The sequence below is a fragment of the Rhea pennata genome, chromosome 7 (assembly GCF_028389875.1).
Source record: "Rhea pennata isolate bPtePen1 chromosome 7, bPtePen1.pri, whole genome shotgun sequence".
Classification (NCBI taxonomy): Eukaryota; Metazoa; Chordata; class Aves; order Rheiformes; family Rheidae; genus Rhea; species Rhea pennata.
Window position 1 is genome coordinate 4,411,914 of NC_084669.1, and position 22,593 is coordinate 4,434,506.

At 38.4% G+C, this 22,593-nt stretch overlaps 1 protein-coding gene across 1 annotated transcript in view; it reads left to right on the plus strand.

Annotated features, from left to right (window-relative positions):
- The window catches only part of CPXM2 (carboxypeptidase X, M14 family member 2), an 81,336-nt gene that overhangs the window by 27,988 nt on the left and 30,755 nt on the right, over positions 1 to 22,593 (plus strand). The window contains exons 3-5 of the mRNA XM_062579727.1: positions 5,461 to 5,600; positions 19,682 to 19,766; positions 20,330 to 20,480. Coding sequence (XP_062435711.1) covers positions 5,461 to 5,600; positions 19,682 to 19,766; positions 20,330 to 20,480 — 376 coding nt within the window. The remainder of the gene's footprint in view (positions 1 to 5,460; positions 5,601 to 19,681; positions 19,767 to 20,329; positions 20,481 to 22,593) is intronic.

Here is a 22,593-nt window from a genome sequence, read left to right on the forward strand (position 1 = left end):
CAAATGCAATGAAAATGCTACAAAAAGTGCTGCAGTTTAGAAGCCACTAGCATACAACATTTGTCTGGTTTATTTTATCATTAAGATAAGCTGTTTTTATTTTATCATTAAGAGTTGTGCATTGCAGGACCAATTTCTATTTCCTATGTTTTGTGTTTCTTTTTTCTACTTTATTCATGCTACTTGCTGAATTACAGCTGATTCCAGTGTAAAAATATTCTCCTTGCAGATGAAAGTAGAACATTTAAAACTCAAATTCATGTACTAGACGTTGGCCACCAAGTCAAGAGTGAAAAGTCTATTTAACTTATTGGTTAGCTTTTATTAAACCTCCATTAGACATTTTTTCTCTAGCTGAACAGAATTGCTAGTTAATGAAATAAGAAAGGAAGTAGGAACCATGAACTCCAATCAGCAGTACTATTTCACATGATGCCCAATTCAGGATAATGGTAGGCAGCTGCTGGAAGGCAACAGCTGTGGTGCAATTCCTCCTTTTTTGTTGAGCTGAAACAGTTCTGTGAGTTTATCTAGAGGAGAACTGCTCTATTTTTTTGTTTGTTTGTTTTAATGGGTTGGCTTTTATCAGAAAAGCTCAGTAAACCTGTTCACTATGCTGCTATGCAAGCACCAGAATTAACTCAAGGTTAAGGCAGGAGCATGCTGACAACATGGAAAAGGGAACGGGCCCTTTCCTTTCAGAGTGCACGTGGTGTTACACCAGTTTGGGTTTGATGTGAGACTTACTTGCAGCCTTCATGTTTAATTTCTTTTGAGATCTGAGCAAGATTCTTTGCTTCTTTATTTCATATTCTTTGCTAGGAAAAAAAAAACTGATAATCACAAAAAGAGTATGTAGATGATGTTCAAGTGTGTTCTGTAGGAATGTTTATTTTCATAGAATCATAGAATCGATAAGGTTGGAAGGGACCTCTGGAGATCATCTAGTCCTCAGGCAGGGTCACCTAGAGCATGTTAGACAGGGTTGCATCCAGGCGGGCCTTGAAGATCTCCAGAGAAGGAGACTCCACAACCTCTCTGGGCAACCTGGTCCAGGGCTCCGTCACTCTCACAGGGAAGAAATTCCCCCTCACGGTCAGGCAGAACTTCCTGTGCTTCAGTTTCTGCGCATTGCCTCTTGTCCTGTCACACGGGGCAACTGAAAAGAGTTTGTCCCCGTCCCCTTGACACCCTCCCTTCAGGTACTTGTGCACATTGATAAGATCCCCCCTCAGTCTTCTCTTCCCCAGGCTGAAGAGGCCCAGCTCTCGCAGCCGTTCCTCGTAGGGCAGATGCTCCAGCCCTCTGACCATCTTCGTAGCCCTACGCTGGACTCTCTCCAGTAGCTCCATGTCTCTGTTGTCCTGGGGAGGCCAGAACTGGACACAGTACTTGAGATGAGGCCTCCCCAGGGCTGAGTAGAGGGGCAGGATCACCTCCCTCCACCTGCTGGCAACAGTCTTCCTGATGCACCCCAGGACACCATTGGGTTTCTTGGCCACAGGGGCACATTGCTGGCTCATGGTCAACTTGTCATCCACCAGCACTCCCAGGTCTTTCTCTGCAGAGCTGCTCTCCAGCAGGTTAGCCCCCAGCTTGTACTGATGCCTAGAGTTACTTCTCCCTAGGTGCAGGACTCTGCACTTGCCCTTGTTGAACCTCATGAGGTTCCTCTCTGCCCAGCTCTCCAGCCTGTCCAGGTTTCTCTGAATGGCAGCACAGCCCTCAGGTGTGTCAGCCACTCCTCCCAGCTTGGTATCATCAGCAAACTTTCTGAGGAGGCACTCTGTCCCCTCATCCAGGTCATTGATGAAGTTGAACAGGATGGGGCCCAGTACTGAGCCCTGGGGGACACCACTAGCCACAGGCCTCCAACTGGACTCCACGCCACTGATGATGATGCTCTGAGCTGTGCCTTTCAGCCAGTTCTCAATCCACCTCACTGTCCACTCGCCTAACCCACACTTCCTGAGCTTACCTAGGAGGATGTTATGGGAGACAGTGTCAAAAGCCATGCTGAAGTCAAGGTACACAACGTCCACTGCTCTCCCCTCATCTACCCAGCCAGTCATTCCATAATAGAGGGCTATCAGATTGGTTAAGCAGGATTTCCCCTTGGTGAATCCATGCTGGCTACTCCTGATCACCTTCTTTTCCTCCGTATGTCTGGAGATGACATCAGAATGAGCTGTTCCATCCCCTTTCCAGGGATGGAGGTGAGGCTGACAGGCCTATAGTTGCCTGGGTCCTCCTTCTTACCCCTTTTGAAGGCTGGAGTGACATTGGCTTTCTTCCAGTCCTCAGGCACCTCTCCAGTTCTCCAGGACCTTTCAAAGATGATGGAGAGCAGCCTGGCAACAACATCCGCCAGCTCCCTCAGTACCCGTGGGTGCATCCCATCAGGACCCATGGATTTTGTTATAGTTTTGCTTGTGTATATACATAGAAACCGTGAGGTATGTGATATAACTTCTCTCTGAATTATTTATATCAGTTCCATTTGTTGTGATCTTTCACTTTCCATGGCTTTGTAAAGGTTCAATTATTTAAACACCGAAATGACCATACTTGTTCAGACTAGGTGTCCTTCTAGGCCCCTGTCCTATTGTAGCCTTAAAATAAACAAGGAGTGTAAAAGTCTTGCATATATATGATAGTGGTGTCCAGAGCTTCCAGTGGGAAGCAAAGAAAAGGGTCTTTTGCTGGGAAACTAACAGAGGAGAGGCGCCAGGCAGCTTGTACTTCCAGAAAGCCCTTGAGGCTAGAATTAGACTGAGTTTCCATACGTGCATTTGTTTCTTATGGTATCCTGTTGCCAGTTAAGATCTCAGGGGCCTGCCTTTATCTTGCTCCATGTTCATCTGCCGCCGCCTCAGCTGCTGGTTAGCAGCAGTGTCCAGGCACTGCTGATTATAACAGTAATGCTTCTGCCACTTCTTTGGCAAAGCTTTCATTTCTGTTTACTGTGAGCATAGTGTCTCTGCCTGTACAGCACTGCAGATCTTATGTCAACTCCAGAGCCCTGCACAGAAGTCTCAGATGAAAAGACCTTTAGTCCCAGTGCCAATTAAAATAGTGTTTTTACTTCTTTGTTCTCTAATTTCAGATCTCTGTTTAGAAAAATCATTCTTTTTTCCTATGAACAAAAGTTTTCATATCATACTTGTGCTTGGTATAGATTTTCATTTTGTTGTTATTCTCTTAAAGTGCATTAATTCCATAGAAATTCTGATTACTGTGTGAAAGCTATGTTTTGATTCTTTTCTGGTATATGGACTAACCTGACTTAAGAAAAGTTGAAATAAGGAAAAAGGGATCAGGAGGAAGTAGTAACATGGCAGGGGGGGATGCTCTTTCTTTAGCCCCGTTATTTTAAGGCAGTGCATAATTGTAATCATACCCTTTAGACTCCTCATATTCAGTGTATAAATTAAATATATGCTAAGCTTTTTATCAAGCCCAGCTGAAATCATGGGAACTTAAATATGTAATTTAGGGTGCTTTTTTTTAAAAAAAAAATTTACACACACACATACAGAAAAGAGAAGACATAGGAGTGAAAGAAGAGCTTATCTGCAATGTAGAAGACAAATTTACACCCTGATATGTACACTTATTGTAATACCCTCATTCTGAATGAGAAAGAACCCTAAACCAAAAATCCCCCTTGAAGCATTGTCAGTGATGTATCTGGTCCATTGAAATTGGTGATATTTCATCAGTTTAAGTGGGATTAGTACAGTGCTGGTTCAAGGTGCTCTGTGGATCTTAATACTTTCTGGCAAGCACTGGTTTTAAACCCTAAGGCTGCTTCAAATTCCATCTTACTTTAAAATACTTTGAAACCTTTTCTTGAAAAACGTTATAACTCAGGTCAGTGATTGTATTTATATTTTCCCTTGTTCAGTTCTCCTTGAAAAAACTGTCTTCTGGTGTTAACAGAATTTTCTTTTGTATCTTCAATTTATATGCAAACTTCACTTTCTATATGTCAGAGTTAGTGCAGAGAATTAGGTGACTTTATGTAAGTTTGGCAGATGCAGTAAAATTGAGATAGCACACCTGAAATTTTGTTGAGTTTTCATACTTTAGAAAATGAGAAATTTTAGGATTTGAATATAAGTCTGTATTTTTCAGGTCTTTCAGATCCAGCTAGACTTGGACTGGCAAATGAGGTCAACAGCTGCATCCTCTTTTGTGGCTTAGGTCCACCTCAAAGTGTATTTTAGTAGAAACTCTGTAAAAATGGATGTAGACAAACCCATCAATTTCTGCCATTCTAACACTGCTGTGTCTGTGTAATATCCGCTCAGTGGGAGACTAAGGGATGATTCAGACAATTTAATTAACAACTGTGTTCTTGGGTATTTATTTTGTTATATATGCAATAATTAAGGTTATATCAGTGACGAAACAACAACTATATGCCAAAGTTTAAGATCTTTGTCTTTAATGTAGATTTACAAAATTTTCTGTACTCTTCATTTATAATTGGGAAACATTTAAAAATATGTATTGTATTATATGTATTAAAAATTTAAAAATATGTATTCTTAGGATTGCCTGAATGGCAATGATAAACCCATGCAGAAGATAACCCATGCAGATAAACCAATACAGAAGAAATGCCATAATAATGCATATAGCTTTTGAGGGCCATATGGAAAAGCTTCTGTGTATTCTGTGACTCCTATGGTGCAAAACACTTCATGGATTTTAGTAATGGGATGAATATCCATAGACCTCAGATGCTACATTTCTTTAAATGCTATTTCAGGTGTGGTTAGAACACATCTTACTGAAAAAATCTTGCAGCTTTTTCATTTTTGAAAAAATTTAAAAGACTTTGTGTTGTTTATTGCCAGCATAAATTGGGATGTAGGTGGGTGTTTGTTGGAGTAGAATTGGGAGCTGGACATTCCTGAGTTCTTATCCCCTTACATTAATTTGCTGTAAGATCTGAAAGTCTCTAGTGATGAAAACTTTTTAATTCTAGGACTGAGAATTGGCAGAAAATTTTCCCATGTGCCCTATGCTCTCCTTTGCTACTTTCAGTGAATAAGGATGTTTTTCCACCTCTAACTATTCTCTGATGGGATTGGAGTTGGCTTTTTAGGACTTGCATAACTTGGGGGACCATGCAGATAACTTCTCTGGATAAAGAGTCCATTAGGCCAATAGGCTGTTTATGCCCTTCAACTATATATTAAATGTATATTTCAAGTTCTTACTTTTTAAAGAGACTTAGCAGTAGATTTTTTTTTGCTTTGAGTAAGAAAAATATTTTGGAAGCTCCATATAGCTGTTGAGAATGAAAGTCTTGGGTGTCTTGGAACATATGCTTGAGTAAAAAGAAAAAGTGGAATGAATGATGACTTCATGTTTTCTTTTCTTTTTCCCATGAAAGACCTTTGGTTTTGTGGTTCTGATTTATGAAGACAGCTCTGCCTTTTTTTTCAGGCAGGTGTTAACGAAAATGATTTTTATGATGGTGCTTGGTGTGCAGGAAGAAATGACCCGTATCAGTGGATTGAAGTAGATGCTCGAAGGCTAACAAAATTCACTGGAGTTATCACACAAGGAAGAAACTCTCTCTGGTCGTAAGTACATGCTTACTTTTCCTCTGTGACCGGAGGCTTTCAAGCCAAGGAACTTGCATTGTATTGTGTTTTCTTTTTCTTTCGGGAAAGGGGAATAATGGAAATATAATGTTAAATAATTGAACAGAAGAACAATAAAAAGCAAAGTGTTTATATGTGGCATACAACACAAACTTGAATATAGCAAACTTCTCTAGTCATTATCTATATAGAGAGTAAAGGAAGCAATACAATTTACAGGCCTTTATTCTCACTTTGTTGAACTTGACTGTATTACATTTCCTACTTCTTTGTCACTATTTAACTTGGTTAGTTTATCATACTAATGAACAATGAGTGATCTGTGACATTTATTAGTACATAGGTAATCACTAGATAACTAGTAAAATTCCACAATATGATTCTTAAATTAACAGTTAATATTTATTTCTGTATTATTTTTTAAAAGAAGAGTTTACAACTAACCAAACACATGCAGTATGTTTTGATCAGAGCTTGAAGAACTTGAATGTTGCTACTAGATATGCTGTGCTGTATTTATGGATGGCAGGAAGACTCCGTGGAGTTATAGCCTCATTGCTGTATGGCTTTTAGGAAGGACTGCTTTTCATTAGAGGCAGTTCTCTTGTTGGCTTGCTGAAAAGAGAGAAAATACAGTACTGTAAAGCCCAGGAGCTTGGCTTCTGGGCCTGTAGTGCTACTGCTTTCAAATGCTGAAAGCACTCTTGAGCTTTTTGGATACTGCTTATTTTACAGAATTAGAATATTTAACTGTGAAATAACTATTTTGCATGGAGCTGGGTGTATTTGTGTGCGCTTACTGGGTTGTGACCTGCTTCTCAGAGTAGATGTGCACTGTGTTTTAGAAATCAGTTCTTCCATTCATACCACTTCTCTATGGACATATTGGCCAAAGACCAATTGCTCATGTTTAATATTTAGTTCACCAAAGTGTGAGGCTCCTGAAATGCAAGAATTCACTCACTACCCCCCAAATATTCGAATCCCATTTTGCACTGATGTTAATCCTACTAAGGAAGAAAGCAAACACTGTATGTGAGAAAATTAAATGGAAAAAGGAAAATTTTCCCCTTTGCTCTGCTAGAAATCTCTACATTCGCATTCAGCTTGAGGTTATAGTTTGATGCAGTAGGGATGTGAAAAAGGGAGTGTGTGTTGTTTGTTTGTTTGTTTGTTTTTAAATGCTTCCTTCACTAGCTCTGACTCTAGCTAGCATTGCTATGGAAGATACCAAAAGTACTCTGCTGACATCAGTGGAATTACTCTGTAACACAGCCCGTGTAAGTGAGGTGAAAATTATGTGCTAGGAATAGAGTAATCAGCTGGCCTAAACAAGAGCTGGAGGTTGTGGTTTATTTTCTTCCTGATCTTCACAGTGTTCATTCACAATCTCTTTTAATTTCTTGTTGGATCTTGCTGCACTACATCAGTGAATAATCCCACTCACGTTGCTAAATCTTCTTGGCCATGTAGGTTGGGGATGCACAGCCTTAGATTCTTTGTGGCCAGATCCCTCAATTAATAAAATATGCATGCTGTACAATAAAGGCAAACCCAAAAAATACCACTGTAGTTAAGAAAAAAGAAAAAGAACTTTTTTCCTTTCTACACTATAATTTCTGGTATTTCTTTTACACATTGGTGTGGGAGCAGGAGCCCTTTTGGCAAGAAGGTTTCTATATTTATTCCACATTGTTCTGTGTTAGGTAGATAATTATTCTAGCAAAGGCTTATTCCTTTCTGTATTTGTACTCTTGACATCTCTGTTCCTTTCGACACCAGTACTGCTTTGCTTTATTTTGTGTTGCTATTTTTAGTTTAGCTATATTGTGAGTTTACAGCAGGACTTGATGCTCTATATTTGGTATTCACTGTATTTTTTAAATTTATTTTCTTTGATGACTGAGTCTTGTTTTCACCCTCTCATCTGTGCAGAGTCAATTAGCAGAACTGTGAAGGTCTGCAGAAGGAGCTGGGTCAGTGCTGGGAGAACAGATCCAGGTTCCTCCTAGATTGTTGTTCATCTTTTCAGAAAAAAAAATGCGTATTTCTGCCTCAGAGGAGCAAAGGCAGGTTTGAAGAGGCTAGCAGTATGCATCTGCAGCTAGGGCAGGCTCGTGTCTGCCAGAAAGGATGTCCTATAAGACTGGGCTCTGCACTGTGGGAAAGAGTAGAGTAAGGTCCCTGTCATGGATAGTGTCCTATCCTACCTGCAGGTTATAGATGAGGGACTGTCATGGAGGTGGTCCCTCTGATTAGGATGTGGTGGCCTCTGTCCGACTCAGTTGTTCAAATCAGGTGCAGGATCTCCTTTATACTGAATAGTAGCAGTGACACCAAAACCTGACAGCTGGCTGAAGTGACAGCTTGGTAGACTTTCTGCAGTGCATGATTAGGAAGATGTGATGTTGCTGTCTCATAAAGTGTGTGTATATATGAATGTATGTATATAAATATATATGTGAATATATATGCACACATTTTGCATGTCCAAGATGACCAGTCCTATCATGCATAATCCTTACTGTAACAGACGTGGGTTAAGCTTCCACCAATGGTGTTTTGCACTTCTGCTAACTGCCAGAGTTTTTGCTGAACAGCCTTGGCAGTGGGACTGGATTCCCTGGAGTACACCTCATTCATTTTCCGTCCTCTCAAGTTGTATGGGTAAAATCTATTTACCTGAGGTTTCTGTGGTCTAGTTCTGCATGTGTAAAGCCTTAAATTTTGAAAATAATTTAGTTCTCAAAGTACCAAAGTAGGTGTCTGCATCTTCAAAAGAGTTTTGCCTGACATAGGCAACCCTTATCTGAGCTAAGAGTATTGTTCTGGGATTTGCCAGTTTCTGAGCATTCTGGGATGTGGTGATGGCAGATGCTACTTTTTAAATTTTTTTGTTGCATCTGAACAAAAATGTTTTTTTGTTGCGTCTTTTCAGTACGACTTTCTTCCTGAATTCTTCCTTCAGCCCAGGAGGTGAGAAGGGAGAAAAAACCCTGTGAAATCATGCTGTGGAGACGAGCTACACAAAGAGAAATTCAATCTGGATAATAATAGAAATGATAAGCATGGAACAGACGTTGTGCTAGAGTGGAGTTTGAAAGCATTTGGTGGAACCTTTGGCAACACAGGGAGACAAGAGCTTATGACGTTAGCTAAGGGCGTTTCAGGTAGTGAATTGCCTTTTATAAGCTAATCCAGGAGAAACAGGCTGATAGGACTTTTATTGGTGTGGATGGGATCTTTTGTAGTAGTTTTGGATAAATGTGTGCTAGAAAAAAAGAAGGTTCATTAGCTCCCGCCTGTCAGTTTTAGTGGCCACAGTGCGATGGCATCAAAAAGCACTATTTATTGTATGAGAGTTTGTGCAAAAAGATACTATTCTGTTACCTGAAGGACCTTCACAACTTCATGAAAATATGTGACAAGAATATAGTGCATTCACAGCCAATAGAAGAATATGGTGGAAAATAAACTTACTTTGGGTAGGAGAGCCAGAAAACACCCATCTGCTCTTTTGTTTTGTATTAGAAGCAAAAGCTTGCCAACCTTGAGAGACAAAGTAAGATTTTATTTAATCCTTGAAACTTTTCCAGCATGAAATAAAGAATGAAGACACTAGGATATATGGTAAGTTTTCCAGTCCTATTATATGACAGCGATGAAAAAAAAATCAAAAAGGACTATTTTTTTCCATGCATTGAGCAAGAAATTTAATGTTCAGTGGGGAAAATTTGCTTAACATCCACTATGAGCTTCTGCCTAGATCAGGCCTGTCTCTGTCGCTTTGGCTTCTCGCTGCTAACTTGAAGAGTACACATAAAATGACAAGGGAAGGCAGGTGAGGACACCTGACAGAATGCTGCAGCAAATTACTCTGCTTCTTGTTGCAGAGCTGCAACATTTGAGATAGCAGTCTGGCCTTCGCGTCTCTTTGTATTACTGATGCCCTAGTCAAAGCTAGTGTACTGATACAAAGCAACCTGTTACTCCTTTTTGCCAGCACTGGCAATTGTAGCCTGGGTCTGCTGATGACTACTCCACCTAGACAGTTTCTACAGGTAGTCCCTTAACATCAGCGTTTTTCATTGGCTTTAGAAAATTTAAGACAATGGATGAATTTAAGATTACTGTTAGTACTTAGTGCCATGAATTTGTGCATTTGCAGTCTAATTTTTTATATGAATATATTATATTACATTATATTTCTGTTCTAAGTCACTATTTTTACTTCTCCCACAGAATGCTTGCATGCCTCTCTTTTGCATGGTCTCATCCTACTTCTTTTTTTTTCCCCATTAACGATTTGCTTGGAGATACTGTGCACCCACTTCCCTAGGACTGTATGTGGAGTACAGAGAAGATATAGGTGGTCTTGAGCCACTGAGAAATGACCTGAAAATGATAATAGCACCAGAATGAAGGTAGAGGGAAAAATGAAAAGCTATTAGGGTAACAAGAACCAGCATTCATCTGTGACAAATGGATAAGGTTAAATACTGCTCTAGAAGCAAGAGTGCATTTGCCCTGCAGAGCTATATAGGGAGACCATGATCATCACAGCTCATCTCTTTGGGTGAAGCACCAGCTAGTCTGCTTACTGCTTCTTACGAGCAAACTCAGTCTTCCATGGTTTCTTTGGATATCTTTGTGTGGCCTTGAGAAGTAGAAGCATATCAATAAAGAGAAGCGAACAGGTTTCAGTGGCCTAAGTTAAAGTCACTGTTTCCTGTTGAGCAAGCATCTCCAAGTTCTAGAACCAAGTATAGTCATTGGTATGATTTGAAGCTGGCCTGATCTGTGCCAGCAGCCAAGAGATAACTTACCCATGAAAATTAGTAAGTGAAGGAGAAGAGAGAATGACTAACAAGGGTTGCTGAGCAAGAGATGGTATAGAAAGAAAAACTAAATGTGATGAATAAGGGACGGGAGATGAATGAGCAGATGAGTGGGCAAAAGTAAAAATAAAGGAAGCAATCAGGAAGGGAATAAAGAGTCAGGAAAAGGAGGAAGAAGGGAGGAACAGAACAGAGACAATATAGAGCAGGAGAGATTGCTAAGGGTAGATTAAAAAAAATGCAGCTGCAGATATGATAAGAACTCTTCAACGTCAGTTTGTCTTTCCCAGTGCTGCTTGAGCAAGTTGCATGTGTTGATTGTGTGGTTATACTTTTTTTTTTTTTTCCTTTTTAAACACCTGCTGCTGCCCTTTGCTCTGCTTGCCTTTCCCAGGGCTCTGGTGCCTGAGCTCTAGACCTGACAGCATTGTGGACAAAGGGGCCAAGGTGCAGAAACAGCTTTTTAAAGTGCAGGTAACCCAACTAGAGAAAGAAAGAAGTCATGCTTAGTTAGTACTGAGTACTTGTTTTGTGAATCTTTTCTTTCATAAAGAAAAAATACTTCTATTCTGAGTCCAATTCTGTACTCAAACTGCACAGCTATGAATTCCATAACAGTCACTTGGAATCAGATCATTCTACTTTTCTCTTTCCCTTTTGTACCAAGCACAATTGGGCCTTGAAGGAAAATTCCTGAATTTTGAGGAGTTCTTCCTTTTACCAGTCAAAATAAGCACAAGGACTCGATGACTGTAGCTCTTCAGACACCTGAGGCATTTTTAGGAAATCTGAAACCATGCCAAAACACTTTTTCATCCTCAAAAATGGCAAATGCTGCTTAGATTTTCCAGAAGTTGTGCAGATGTTTTCATATTCCCCAGATAAAGTGGGGCCCAGCTGCAAGAACCAGGACTGCTTTGACTTTTGTGCTGAAGATATTTGAAAACTCGGAAGTGACACAAATGTGGGTTGATATGAATAAGAGTTAACAACTTGAGAGTGAGCAGAATGTCAGTTCCTCCCTAGGATGCTGGAGTATAAATGAGAATATTTTGAGATTAGTGTTTCTGGGGAGTTATTACACTGTTTCAGTAGTAATGTAAGTTAATAGAAGGACATTAGTGGCATCTCTTTGCAGAGCTGTTTTGCTTCTCTTCTCAGGCAGGAAGAGCTATGTGAGTGATGTGACCTTTTAGAAAGGCATGTTACATCCTATTCTTACAGAGGGCTGATGCTAGCAGCTGGGATTTAGCTGGGCTACAAAGGGGTTTATGGCTGAATATTTGGGGGAGAAATATGATATGTAATTCTTTTTATTGCTGCCAAGATGTCTTTGTGAGTTTTCATGAACTACATATATTTTAAACAACTATTCAAGGCTGTTCTGAGTAGGACACTGAAAACATCATTGTATAGTTGTGCCATATATTTAAAGCAATGATGTGATAGTTAAAAATATGCACTCTTTTGACAGAAGGAAAGAAAATATTAATCACTGTTAGCAGTTTGGCAAAAATCTAAAAAACATAGGAAGCGTATTTCCCACAACCCAAACAATCTTTTGGTAATTCAGCACTATCTTTTGTATCAAGAAAAAAACCACATGTCTAAACAGACACAAAATGTACTGAGTATTAATACAAAGCTTCAGACTGTTTCCACACACAGGATGTTTGAATATAGAAAAGAAGATGCAGTGTTTGTTGGTAACATGCATTGTTATCCTTGATAGTTCTAATAAAATGCAGTCTTTCTGCCACATCAAATTATGCACTATTGCTACATGTCATGAAATAATAAAATGACAATATAATGTGGAAAATCACGAATGAAATATTCTATACAAAATGCTCAAATTGCAAAGCCAAGTTTTGAAACTTTCATAAAGAAATCCAAAATAGATTTATTTCCAAATATACATTTATTTCTGGAGCTTTAAGCTAAAGGAAAACTTTAAAGTGTTAGTTAATCCTTTAGGGTACAGATTTTCTAACTGTAAATTGGGTAGAGGTTAATCTGAATGTCTTGCTGTGAGTCTGCAGGATGGTTTTAAGTGCAAATATCTCACCTGACACCTCTCCTCAAACATGGCAGGCTATCCCACTGCTCCAGGAGAACATGATGGTTGCACACATCAGGCAGCCCATCCCAGACCTTTTATACACAGTTATTCAGAGCATAGCATCAGCCTTATTAGTTTCATATCTTGATGTTTTTCAAATAAGTCTCTGTTTAAGGGGGTTCCTTATCAAGTCTCTGTATTAAGAAGAACACTTGCTCAAAAGTATAATTCCTGTTTAACTACGCTGACTGGAGGCATCCCTTTGTAGACCTGCACAGGGACTAACATTATTGCGGCTTTTCTGGAGTCACTGGGTCTCTCTAAGTGAATTGTTCCAAAACCACTGAAATCATATAGAGTATGTTGATGGGATTCATTAAATAGTCTGAATTCAGTGTGTGCGTGTTAAAAAACCCCTCAATGTTACTGCAATTCCATTTATACTAATGTTTCTGAGTGGTTTTTTTTTAATCAGTTATACTTTTTGTTAATTCTGGTTTAGTGGAGTCATCTCGTGGGTTTTTAGTTGTTGCAATGTTAAGTCAGCCTTTATCAGCTTCAGCCTAGAGTGTTCTTTATTTATTCAACTTGAGTATTGCCACTAATTCATCTTCCACCACAGTTCTTGTCCTGTGTAGAATTTGAAGAATGTATGCCATACAGCCCAGCAGGCATTTATAATGAATATTTGACATTTATTCCTGACTTTAGGAAGCTTGTTTTGTGACCTGCTTAGATGACTCTGTGGAGGTGGAGTTCCATGACAGCACACCCAGAAATGTATTTATACTTCCACAAGTTTGCTTGACAAAAATGTCAAAAGTGATCACATTGTGTTGTGAGTATGAGTTGTCATGGTGTTCTCACTCAAATTATAGCTGTTTTGCCAGAGAATAAATGACTCATCATGCTAGAGCTGCTAAGGAATAGGTCACTGCCATGCCCACAAGCAGTGCTTCTGAAGGGTTAATTGGTACTTTGCACCCTGGAAAGTGCAGCTTTGCGTGGAGAGAACTGACTTTTTACAGTGAGGCTGGATGGAGATACTGAGATAAAAGAAAACCCTGCCAGCATAGGCCTCTATCACTTCTAACTTAACCTCCATGGAAGGGGCTAAGATGGGGAGTTTTAAATTAATGAACTGAATCATTTAGGAAAAGTGTGTATCAAGTGAATACAGGCATCTGTGACCACAGATTATTCACATTTAGTAATCGCAGCCCTAAATATAGTGATTCTTTTATACTCTATACTCCTTTCCTCTCCCTTCCTCCCTCCCTACAGTGAAGAACAACTTTTCCAAGTCAGCATTCCTCTAGCATGTACCAAGCTGAACTTAGCCATATCTGTGTGCACTTGGTAGATGTGATCCCTTTCGGCATTACTTTAAATATACTCACAGCTGTGTACATAAATGGTGGTATTTGCTGCTCACTCAGAGTTTTTCATTCTCCAATGCTTTAATATTTACAGGCAGAAGACAGAAAGGCATAGTGAGGCAGTGCTGAGCTAGTTCAGCTGGATACAGCAAGGGGCCAAGCAGATATATCTCCTCAAACATATAACCAATATGTAAAGATGTGATGGACACAAACAAGAAGGAAAATTAAAAATGTCACCCCCCAAAAAAAGAAACTTGGAAGAAAAAGAATTGCAGCTAGCTTGTGTTTAGCAGATGTAAGAGATCTGAAAGGGAAAAGGCTGGTATAAAATGGATTTCAAACATGTGCAGATATTTTTGAAGAAGGGCAGCCTGTAAATGCTATATGTTACACTGTAAAATCTTTGGGGCAGAGACTATCTGACCCACACAACAGGCTTCTGGTTTTCAGATGCTGGTAGTATCTTAATATGAAGTGACAGAAAACACCAACTGTTAAGACCAGATTTTCAAAAAAGATCAAACAATTAGAGATTAAAATCTTGTAGACATCTTAATGGAAGTGAGAGCTGTTGGGTGGCGAACACAGTTGCAGATCTGACTCCTCCTTACTAAGCAGAGCTTTGAAAAATTTGTCCGTAATTCATTTTGAGCATGTGAAATTCTGGCCCTGAGCTCCTCTTCATAGGGCCTCTGAAGAAACAGATTTCACAGCAGTATATTCATTTAGGTCACCAAGGAGCTATTTTAAAAATTAAACATTTAAAGTTTTCAATTATATATATATATATATGTATATATATATATATAAACCTTTTGCTATGCCAGCTCCATGTCTTAAATCACATGTATTTTAATTAGTTTGTAAAACTTTGCTACCTGTGGGTACCCTGGAGATTTTTAACTTGTCTTATCTTTGAAACTGTTGGGCAGTGGGTGCTTTAAAGTGTTATCAGCGTAAATATTGTATAATATTAAAGATTTAAATTTAGTTTTGTGAGACTACAAATTATTTTCTCAAGCAGAAAGTCATTTAACTTCCAGGACACTTTTTTTATTGTATGATTACAGATTAATGTAAGGTACCCTTTTTTAAGAGATTCTTCTATTTCAAATGTTTTGACTTGTCAGTTTATGTTACCAGAGGATACAAATCTATGCAAATGCCCATTTTTATTAATTTGAGGGGTTCTGTAGTGTGAATAAATCAGATTATCATAATGTTAAAATAGCAATATGGTTAGCTGGAGCCAGGTCCATTGTAGACAGTGCTAACCTAGTTTTGCTGGTGTTCACTAGTCTGATCTGCAGCATCTCTGCCACTGTGGGCTTGAGCCTCTACTGACCGGAACCTGCTCGTCTTCCTTAGTTACCTTAAACCATGAAGTGATTTGGTGATATGGACAAGCACCCTTAGAGAAGAGGATGACACTGAGATTTATTTTACTTTTTGCTTATTTAACTTTCCATAAGTGAAAAACTTTGCATTAAAATACTATGGACAGCAGATCCTGTTGAAGCGAGATAAAGCCATATGCAAGTGCTCAGAGTTCTGAGCTGATGTGCTTGCCCATTGGAAGGAGGCAAACTAACAGTCTGGGACGTCTCTCTGTCAGACTTCTAATTTGGCACTCACTGTATGTTGTGGTGCTTGCGTTTGTCTGTGTAACTTATAAGAAAAGGAAGAGAATTATACTGCACAAGGCAGAAAGATGTTTTGGTGATATCATGCTTTCTTTATATTCAGCAACCATACAGTATAGATATACAAATAGTTCGTATTTAGATAATGGAAAGCAGATTCCCCTAAACTGGCCTAGGTTGTAAGAGGTCTGCATTTAGTTTTCTGCTTTGAATCAGTTTCTCTACCTGTCCCCGGGCAAGTTACTTAGTCAAGTTTACCTCAGATTGCCTTTTCCTTATGGAAATGGTCAAGTTGGACATTTCCTGAATTTAAAATAAGAAGATGTTCAAATATGCCTCATCTAAAGCTAATCTATCATGGATAAAAATGAACTATTTATCAAAAAAAAATGCAGCATGTTGAGTAATTTTCAATTGTATTTTGATTTTTGCATTTACTTTCTGTGAACCAAGTTGATTAATCTTTGCAGTAGATACTGAGGCTTTTCAGATAGGCTTCTTCTGTAGAGATAGAATAGTCTGACATACATTTTGAAAAAAGATTCTTAATGGGAAGCATGTGAATCAAAATGATTCCTTGCAAATCTGTATCTTGTGATCCATTTCTGGCATCAAAGAAATTTTTGAGGCAGTTATGTAAGTAGTCCTTAAGTCCATATAGGATATAATGGACTAGAGGTAACTTCTAATACTTTCAAAGACAAACTGTCAACCAATCTACATTTTTCTTTATAAGAAAATTACTCGATAATTAATACACTATTTTCTTAATGCTACTTTAGAGCTATTTGCGGAGTTATGACTTAATAAAACCATAAAATCAACAAATATCTGTGATTTTGTCTGAGTAATGTTATGGTAGGTAAGTTTTGGTAGAGTGAATTCAGAAGAGCTTCTGTACAACAACAGTAGGGATATGCTAAATAATTTTAAGCTTTATAGTTTTCTTTCAAGCTTCCTTAGCGATGTTATTGTTCAATGCTAATATGCCCTGAAAAGATTTAACATGAATTGCTGGAGAAATTGATGATGTCTGCAAATCTCAAACCTGATAAGATGGATCTTTGTGTCATCAGGTACCAAAACAGAGTAGATGAAGTTCCCTGATACTTCTAGAATAAGACTTTGCTTTAGCTGTCATATTTCTGTGATGGATTTCCCAGAAAGCTTGGGATTTCTGTATATAAATGAATAAACTGGGCAGCATGTACATATTAAGTTCTTCAATTCCAGGAAGCATTGTGCTTACTGTAAACAGACTGGCTGTTGATTCAAGTATGTGCAACACATCCATCTGCTTTCTGGAAGTATCAGACCTCCTAGGCTGCACATGTGCAGAAAATCTGCAGCTTTCAAGAAGATTTAGCATGTAAATGCTGTTCTGCTGGTCTGTAGCTGCAGCAATGTCAATGATTTAAAGATGTTCAGCTGCCTAGTCAGAAGCACTGTGCGCCTACTAGTTTTCCATTCTAAAAACATGAAGATGTTCCCATTCCCCATCATATGGAATGTAAAGTCAAGGCAAGATGATGTCATTTTTGAGGAAAAACTGAATTTATGACAGTCTTCTTAGTACAAACAGAGGTAGTTTTTCTTATAGCATGTGGGGAAAAAAAGGATAAAGAATTTAGGCCTCTAGAGGCAGTTTTGTTTTCAGTGCTGATGGGAGAAGTGCTGTGATATTTGTACTGCATTTAAACAAAAGCAAAGTACGTGTTTATTCCTTACAGGCAAGCACAGCCAATAGGATGTTGTATACATTACCCTGATTTATCCCCTCCATGCTCCTCTGTAGTCCTCTTAGTCCTCTTACACTGCAAATGTGCAAAACTGCATGTAGTCCCATTTGTATTTTAACTGGCAGACTGCCTTTGAAAAGTATGTCACTTGTTATCACTCAAGATGGATTACATGTAAAACTGATCTATGTAGGTTCTCCTTTGGGACAAGTGTAAACCTTTACAAGTGTATGGAGTGAGAAAGTTGAAATACAGAAAATAAAACTCCCGGCTTGCAAGTATTAGTGTAACCATCACGTATTTTCTTATGTCAGTAAAATCAACTGTCTTTTAAAACATTTTCTATGTTCTGCTCTTCTTACAAAATTCTCAGTTGCACAGAACATCAGCTGTAATCTTGATTTTTTTTGTCATCTTGATGTTCTATTTGAGTTTTTTTCCAGTGTTAAAGAATGTGGATGTTGTTTGTCCTCTTAGTTTTATTTGTGTAGGTCAATTTAAAAAGGTCTGAAATATTTCAAAAGCAATGATATCTTTTGGTTTATAACATTGCCTCTTTAAGTCATTCAGCCCGATCTTGAAAAATGACCAAGAAGAATATTAAAAAAAAAAAAAAATCTCATTTAGTATGCCCTGAATAGGTACAGCTCTCAGTCAAACCTGTGAGTTTTCCTCAAGTGTACTTTCTTGTTCAATCTAAAAAGTTATTTTTTCCTTTTCCTGGAATTTTGATATTGGCCATTCTCTAAATTCTGAATTTCTGTCTATGCTAGATGTAAATCTACCTGCCTACCATTAAATGATTACAGTGAAATCTTTTAGTGTAAATGCCAAGTTATTGCAGCAGTTGAAACAAGGGAGGAAAGTAGTTCATATAAGTTAACAGAAACTTATATAGTGTGCTGAAGACATTGGCTGTATTGTTGCATGTCATTTTACAGCTAGAGTCTCGGGATGCCAGCATGGCACTTCACAGATCTCCAGCAAATCCTCTACCCCAGGACATCTCCCACTGACAGGCAGAAAATGGTATCTCCAGAATACTGCTAGCTCTTTAAAGTTGTTTAACAAATGCTGCATGTGTTTGTGCACTGTGGGTGATAGTCAGGTATTCATCTTTTCAATACAGTAACAAGAAATTCAGTCAGCTTGGCAAAAGTCAAAATTAAGCAATTTAAAATAATATGAGTGGCAAAATCCATTCAATTAAGAAGTCTGGTTAGTGATTTGCAAAGGACAGATTTAGTGTACAACAGAGCTGGGTTCACACAGTCATTTTTTTTTCAAAATCAGAGTAGACATCTAAATTTTGTTGACTCTTTTCAGGTACTACTGTACTACCTGCAAAAGCACTTGTCTAAATCCTACTCAATAACCATTTAATCTTTGTTCTTTAAATGTCATTGTAAGTCTAGACTTCAACTGGAATCTTTTATATAAGTGAGACTACCCCTACTGTAGTAATAGTAGTTAGTTTAGCAATTAGTCTAATAGTTTGAAATCTAGAGTTATAACTTTGTGCTGACATGCATTGACGTTATTTGGATTGTCATTATTTGGAGGTCACTTTTTTGTGCAAGACAAAGTTAGATCAATGTCTCATCTTGCAAATCTGGATGAATTTGTGGCAATTGAATTCTCTTTTGCTGTCCCCTGCTTCTTGGGCTCCACTAGAAACCTGACTGTTTTCCAGGGAATACCTGAAGACTTGTTTGTCCCTTTAAACATAAGCACAACAAAGTCAATTCCTGCATGTTGGTGGTAATTGATTAATGTTATTTGTTGCTTATTAAAAAAAAAACAAATAAATTTGCACTTGTTTGGGTGCAGTATGACAGGAAATTTTTCTTAAGTATGTCTTAAGAAATGTTTAAAAAATGAGGACTGTTGGTTATACGTGATCGGTTTACATAAATGAAAGTACAAGTTATAGCATCCTGAATTGACTGAAAGGTACAGAAGTACCTCTGAGGCATGACTGTCCTCCAATGCACTGCCTTTCGAGACCAGATAGGTGTTAGGAAAAAAAATAAACTACTATTGCCATTTCAGACCAGTGAGTCTGAGGGAAGAAGCAAGGCATTAAATCTGCTCTAGATAAGCCATTGATCTCAAGACCCTTTGTATATAAAAGGAAAGGAGAGCAGTACTCCTTTCTTCTGGAAACATGGAATGTTACCTTGTTGGCATGTTTTCTTTTCTTACATGTGCTAGGGTTTTTCTAATCATCTGTTAAACCTAGATTTGCATGTCACTTTTTCAGCCAAGTGTTGACATGACTTTGCCAAGTGGGATTTCCATTACTAGCAATCTTACAAGCTTTATCACATTAAACACAATTTGCAGTCATTCTAAGTTATAAAAAAATAACTTAGATGCTCTTTGTCTTTTTCAAGGAGTAACTGGGTGACCTCTTACAGAGTATTGGTGAGCAATGACAGCCATGCATGGACTGTTGTCAAAAATGAATCTGGAGATATGGTGAGTATCACAAAACAGACTTTTTATGAAGAAGAGCAGAGAGGAGGGAAAGGTGGGGGGGGGGGCTGTCCACATGGAGATTGATTTGTCAGGCTGTTTTATCAGTTTAAGACTAAAAGGCAACATCTCCCAGTGGCCCTACTACTCTGATGTGACTTTAAAAGCAAATCATATAATACAGAGAGGGACTCAGAACATACTCATATACTTATATCACAAATGTACATGTATATGACTTTGAATGTGAATGCCACCTTGTCAGGGATCTGGCCTGTTTTGAGAAATGTTTCTCATGTGTGGCCTTTGCAAGGGTGAGAGTTGGTCTACTGCTCCTTCTAAACATCTCATGTCCATGTCCAAGTGCATGTGGGCTAAGGAAGGATGTGGAGCTCTGACTCCTTTGCCTCTCTCTGAGGGGTGCTAAGAGATTGCTCTCTTTGAAGAGCAGTTCGGGACTGAACTGCCATCAACCTGGGGCTATACCAGATGATTTTGTCTGATTCTGTTACCAAAGGTCCCAGTAGAAGAACTGATCTTGCCATTTTCATGTTTGGCCTACGTAGATTTTTGAAGGAAACAGTGAGAAAGAGATCCCAGTTCTCAATATGTTACCGGTACCACTGGTTGCACGCTATATCCGTATAAACCCTCGATCATGGTTTGAAGAAGGTAGCATCTGTATGAGATTGGAAATCTTAGGGTGTCCTCTGCCAGGTAAGAATCTTTCTCAATTGATGTTAACATGGCTGCTTGTACCAACACATAGAAACTTTATTTCCTTATATATCTTTGTTCTTGATATAACCACTCTTTAATGGCAGAGCTATTCAAAAGGAAACAAAAATACCTGTGCAGGTACACAGACAGTATCAGGATAGTTCTGTTCAAATGCAACAATATAGCAACTAAAAGTAGTTTATCAATAAGCCGAGATTGCATGGATGATCTACCAAAATTTTCTGTTGTGTGGGCTGAAGTGCAATACAGTTAGTCTTACTGAGTGCAAATATACTAGATAGGCAATAGAATTAATGTCTCAAGACAGTCACTTGCAGATATCAAACTTTTAAGGCAAGAAAGAACCATTCTAATTATGCAGTCTGATTTTTTTCCATCGTATAGGCCATAGGGCTTCCCTGAATTAATTTCAAGCTGAAAGCTATGACTACAATAGTGTTTATCCATGGGGGATGGGTGGAGGATATAAAAATTTCTAGCAAATTTCAAATGTTATCAAGTCCAAAATGATCCCTGGTTAAGTCTCAGATGATGGCAAAAGATCTCATGTTTTGTAAAGACTGTGGAAACCACACATCCCAATATTTAGCACATATTCATGTTACATGTTTCTTTTATCAGATGAATGCAAAATACAGTTGGGGTTTGCTAGATACTGTATACAAAGTAAAAACTTATTGAAGGTCACTTCAAGAAAAGGGTATTCAAGATTTCAGATTTTGCCAAACCCATGTTTCTGTTAAGCATATTTTATGTAGTTGCATGATGGATTTGTGTATGTGTGTATATTTAAAGACCTGTTTGTTCAAACCTGTTCTAAATTGCTAAATTGTTACTAATCATTCCAGATCTTTCATCTGCTTTTTTTTTTTTTTTCCTTTGATCTTAAATTCAAGCACCTTGGGGATAGCTCTCTCTTTTTTTTGCAGGGGGCTATGAATAGTATTTTCAGAAATACTAGAACCAGAAAGAGAACTGCCTTTCCAGAGCCTATCATTACTGCTTTAACTGTTCCTGCTGCTGTTCAGAGACTTGCTGCCTCCAATTCCACTGTTGATCTAGGGTCTTCACATGCCAAGCAGAGGTAGCCTGATTTTTGTCCTTTAGAAGTTTAAATATTCATGGGGAAAAAAAGAAGAAAAAAAAAAGGACGAAAAAGAAAGGAAAAGAATACAGGGCATTGAAGGGATAATTCTCTGAAGAGAAATATGGGGCAAGTATTGTCATAAAACCGAATCAGTAGATGTATTAACAGTAAGTAATGGAAGTTTACAGCATTATGCAACTGTGGGTCAAAAAATACATAATGGACCTGAGTGGCAATGACAAGGAACGTCCTGTGTATGTGAATATTCATGTTTTCAGGAGAATTCTAATCTGTTTCAGCCATGGGTTTAGAAAACTCCAACCTTGTTTCCTACTGTACCTTTTACTCTGGAGTGGCAATTCCAGACACAGCATTTCCTCTCAGCTCTTGAAAGGACAACTGAAACTGGTGGACTGTCAGAAAGCAGTAATTTATCCCAAATTCCTATATAGGCTTATAGAGAATAAATCAGCTCCACTATTTAGAATACATGGTGTCAGAATGAAGTAAAAGCAGAGCTTTCTTTGATACCATGGCTCTACTGGTATGCAGGACACACATAGAGGTCTCCAAGGAATACTTAAGATGACACACTAACCATTTCTGAGAGCAGCTTACAGGGAAATTCTCAAAATTATTCTCAATTCCAAATTTTATACTTAAGTCAAAAAGGAAAGAGTGAAAATGTGGATATTATGAATGGTGTTTTTTGTTAAATGCAGTTTTTATTTATACTACATTTGATATACACACCTACAGGGCTGAATTCTACTTTGGACTGTTGACAAATATTTGTCTCCCTTTGACTTCATCAGGCTGTATCAATGTGTGAAGGTGTTACTGAGATCAAAGTATATTTGCGTTAAATACAAGTGCACTTTTGCTGCTGAAGTGGATGCTGTTAGAACTTACTGTGTACCTTGGATTAGAATGGAGGTGATACCTAGCTGCTACGAATATCATTTCTCCTGGTAGTTGTTTGTTTAGCTGGTTCTCTGCAGT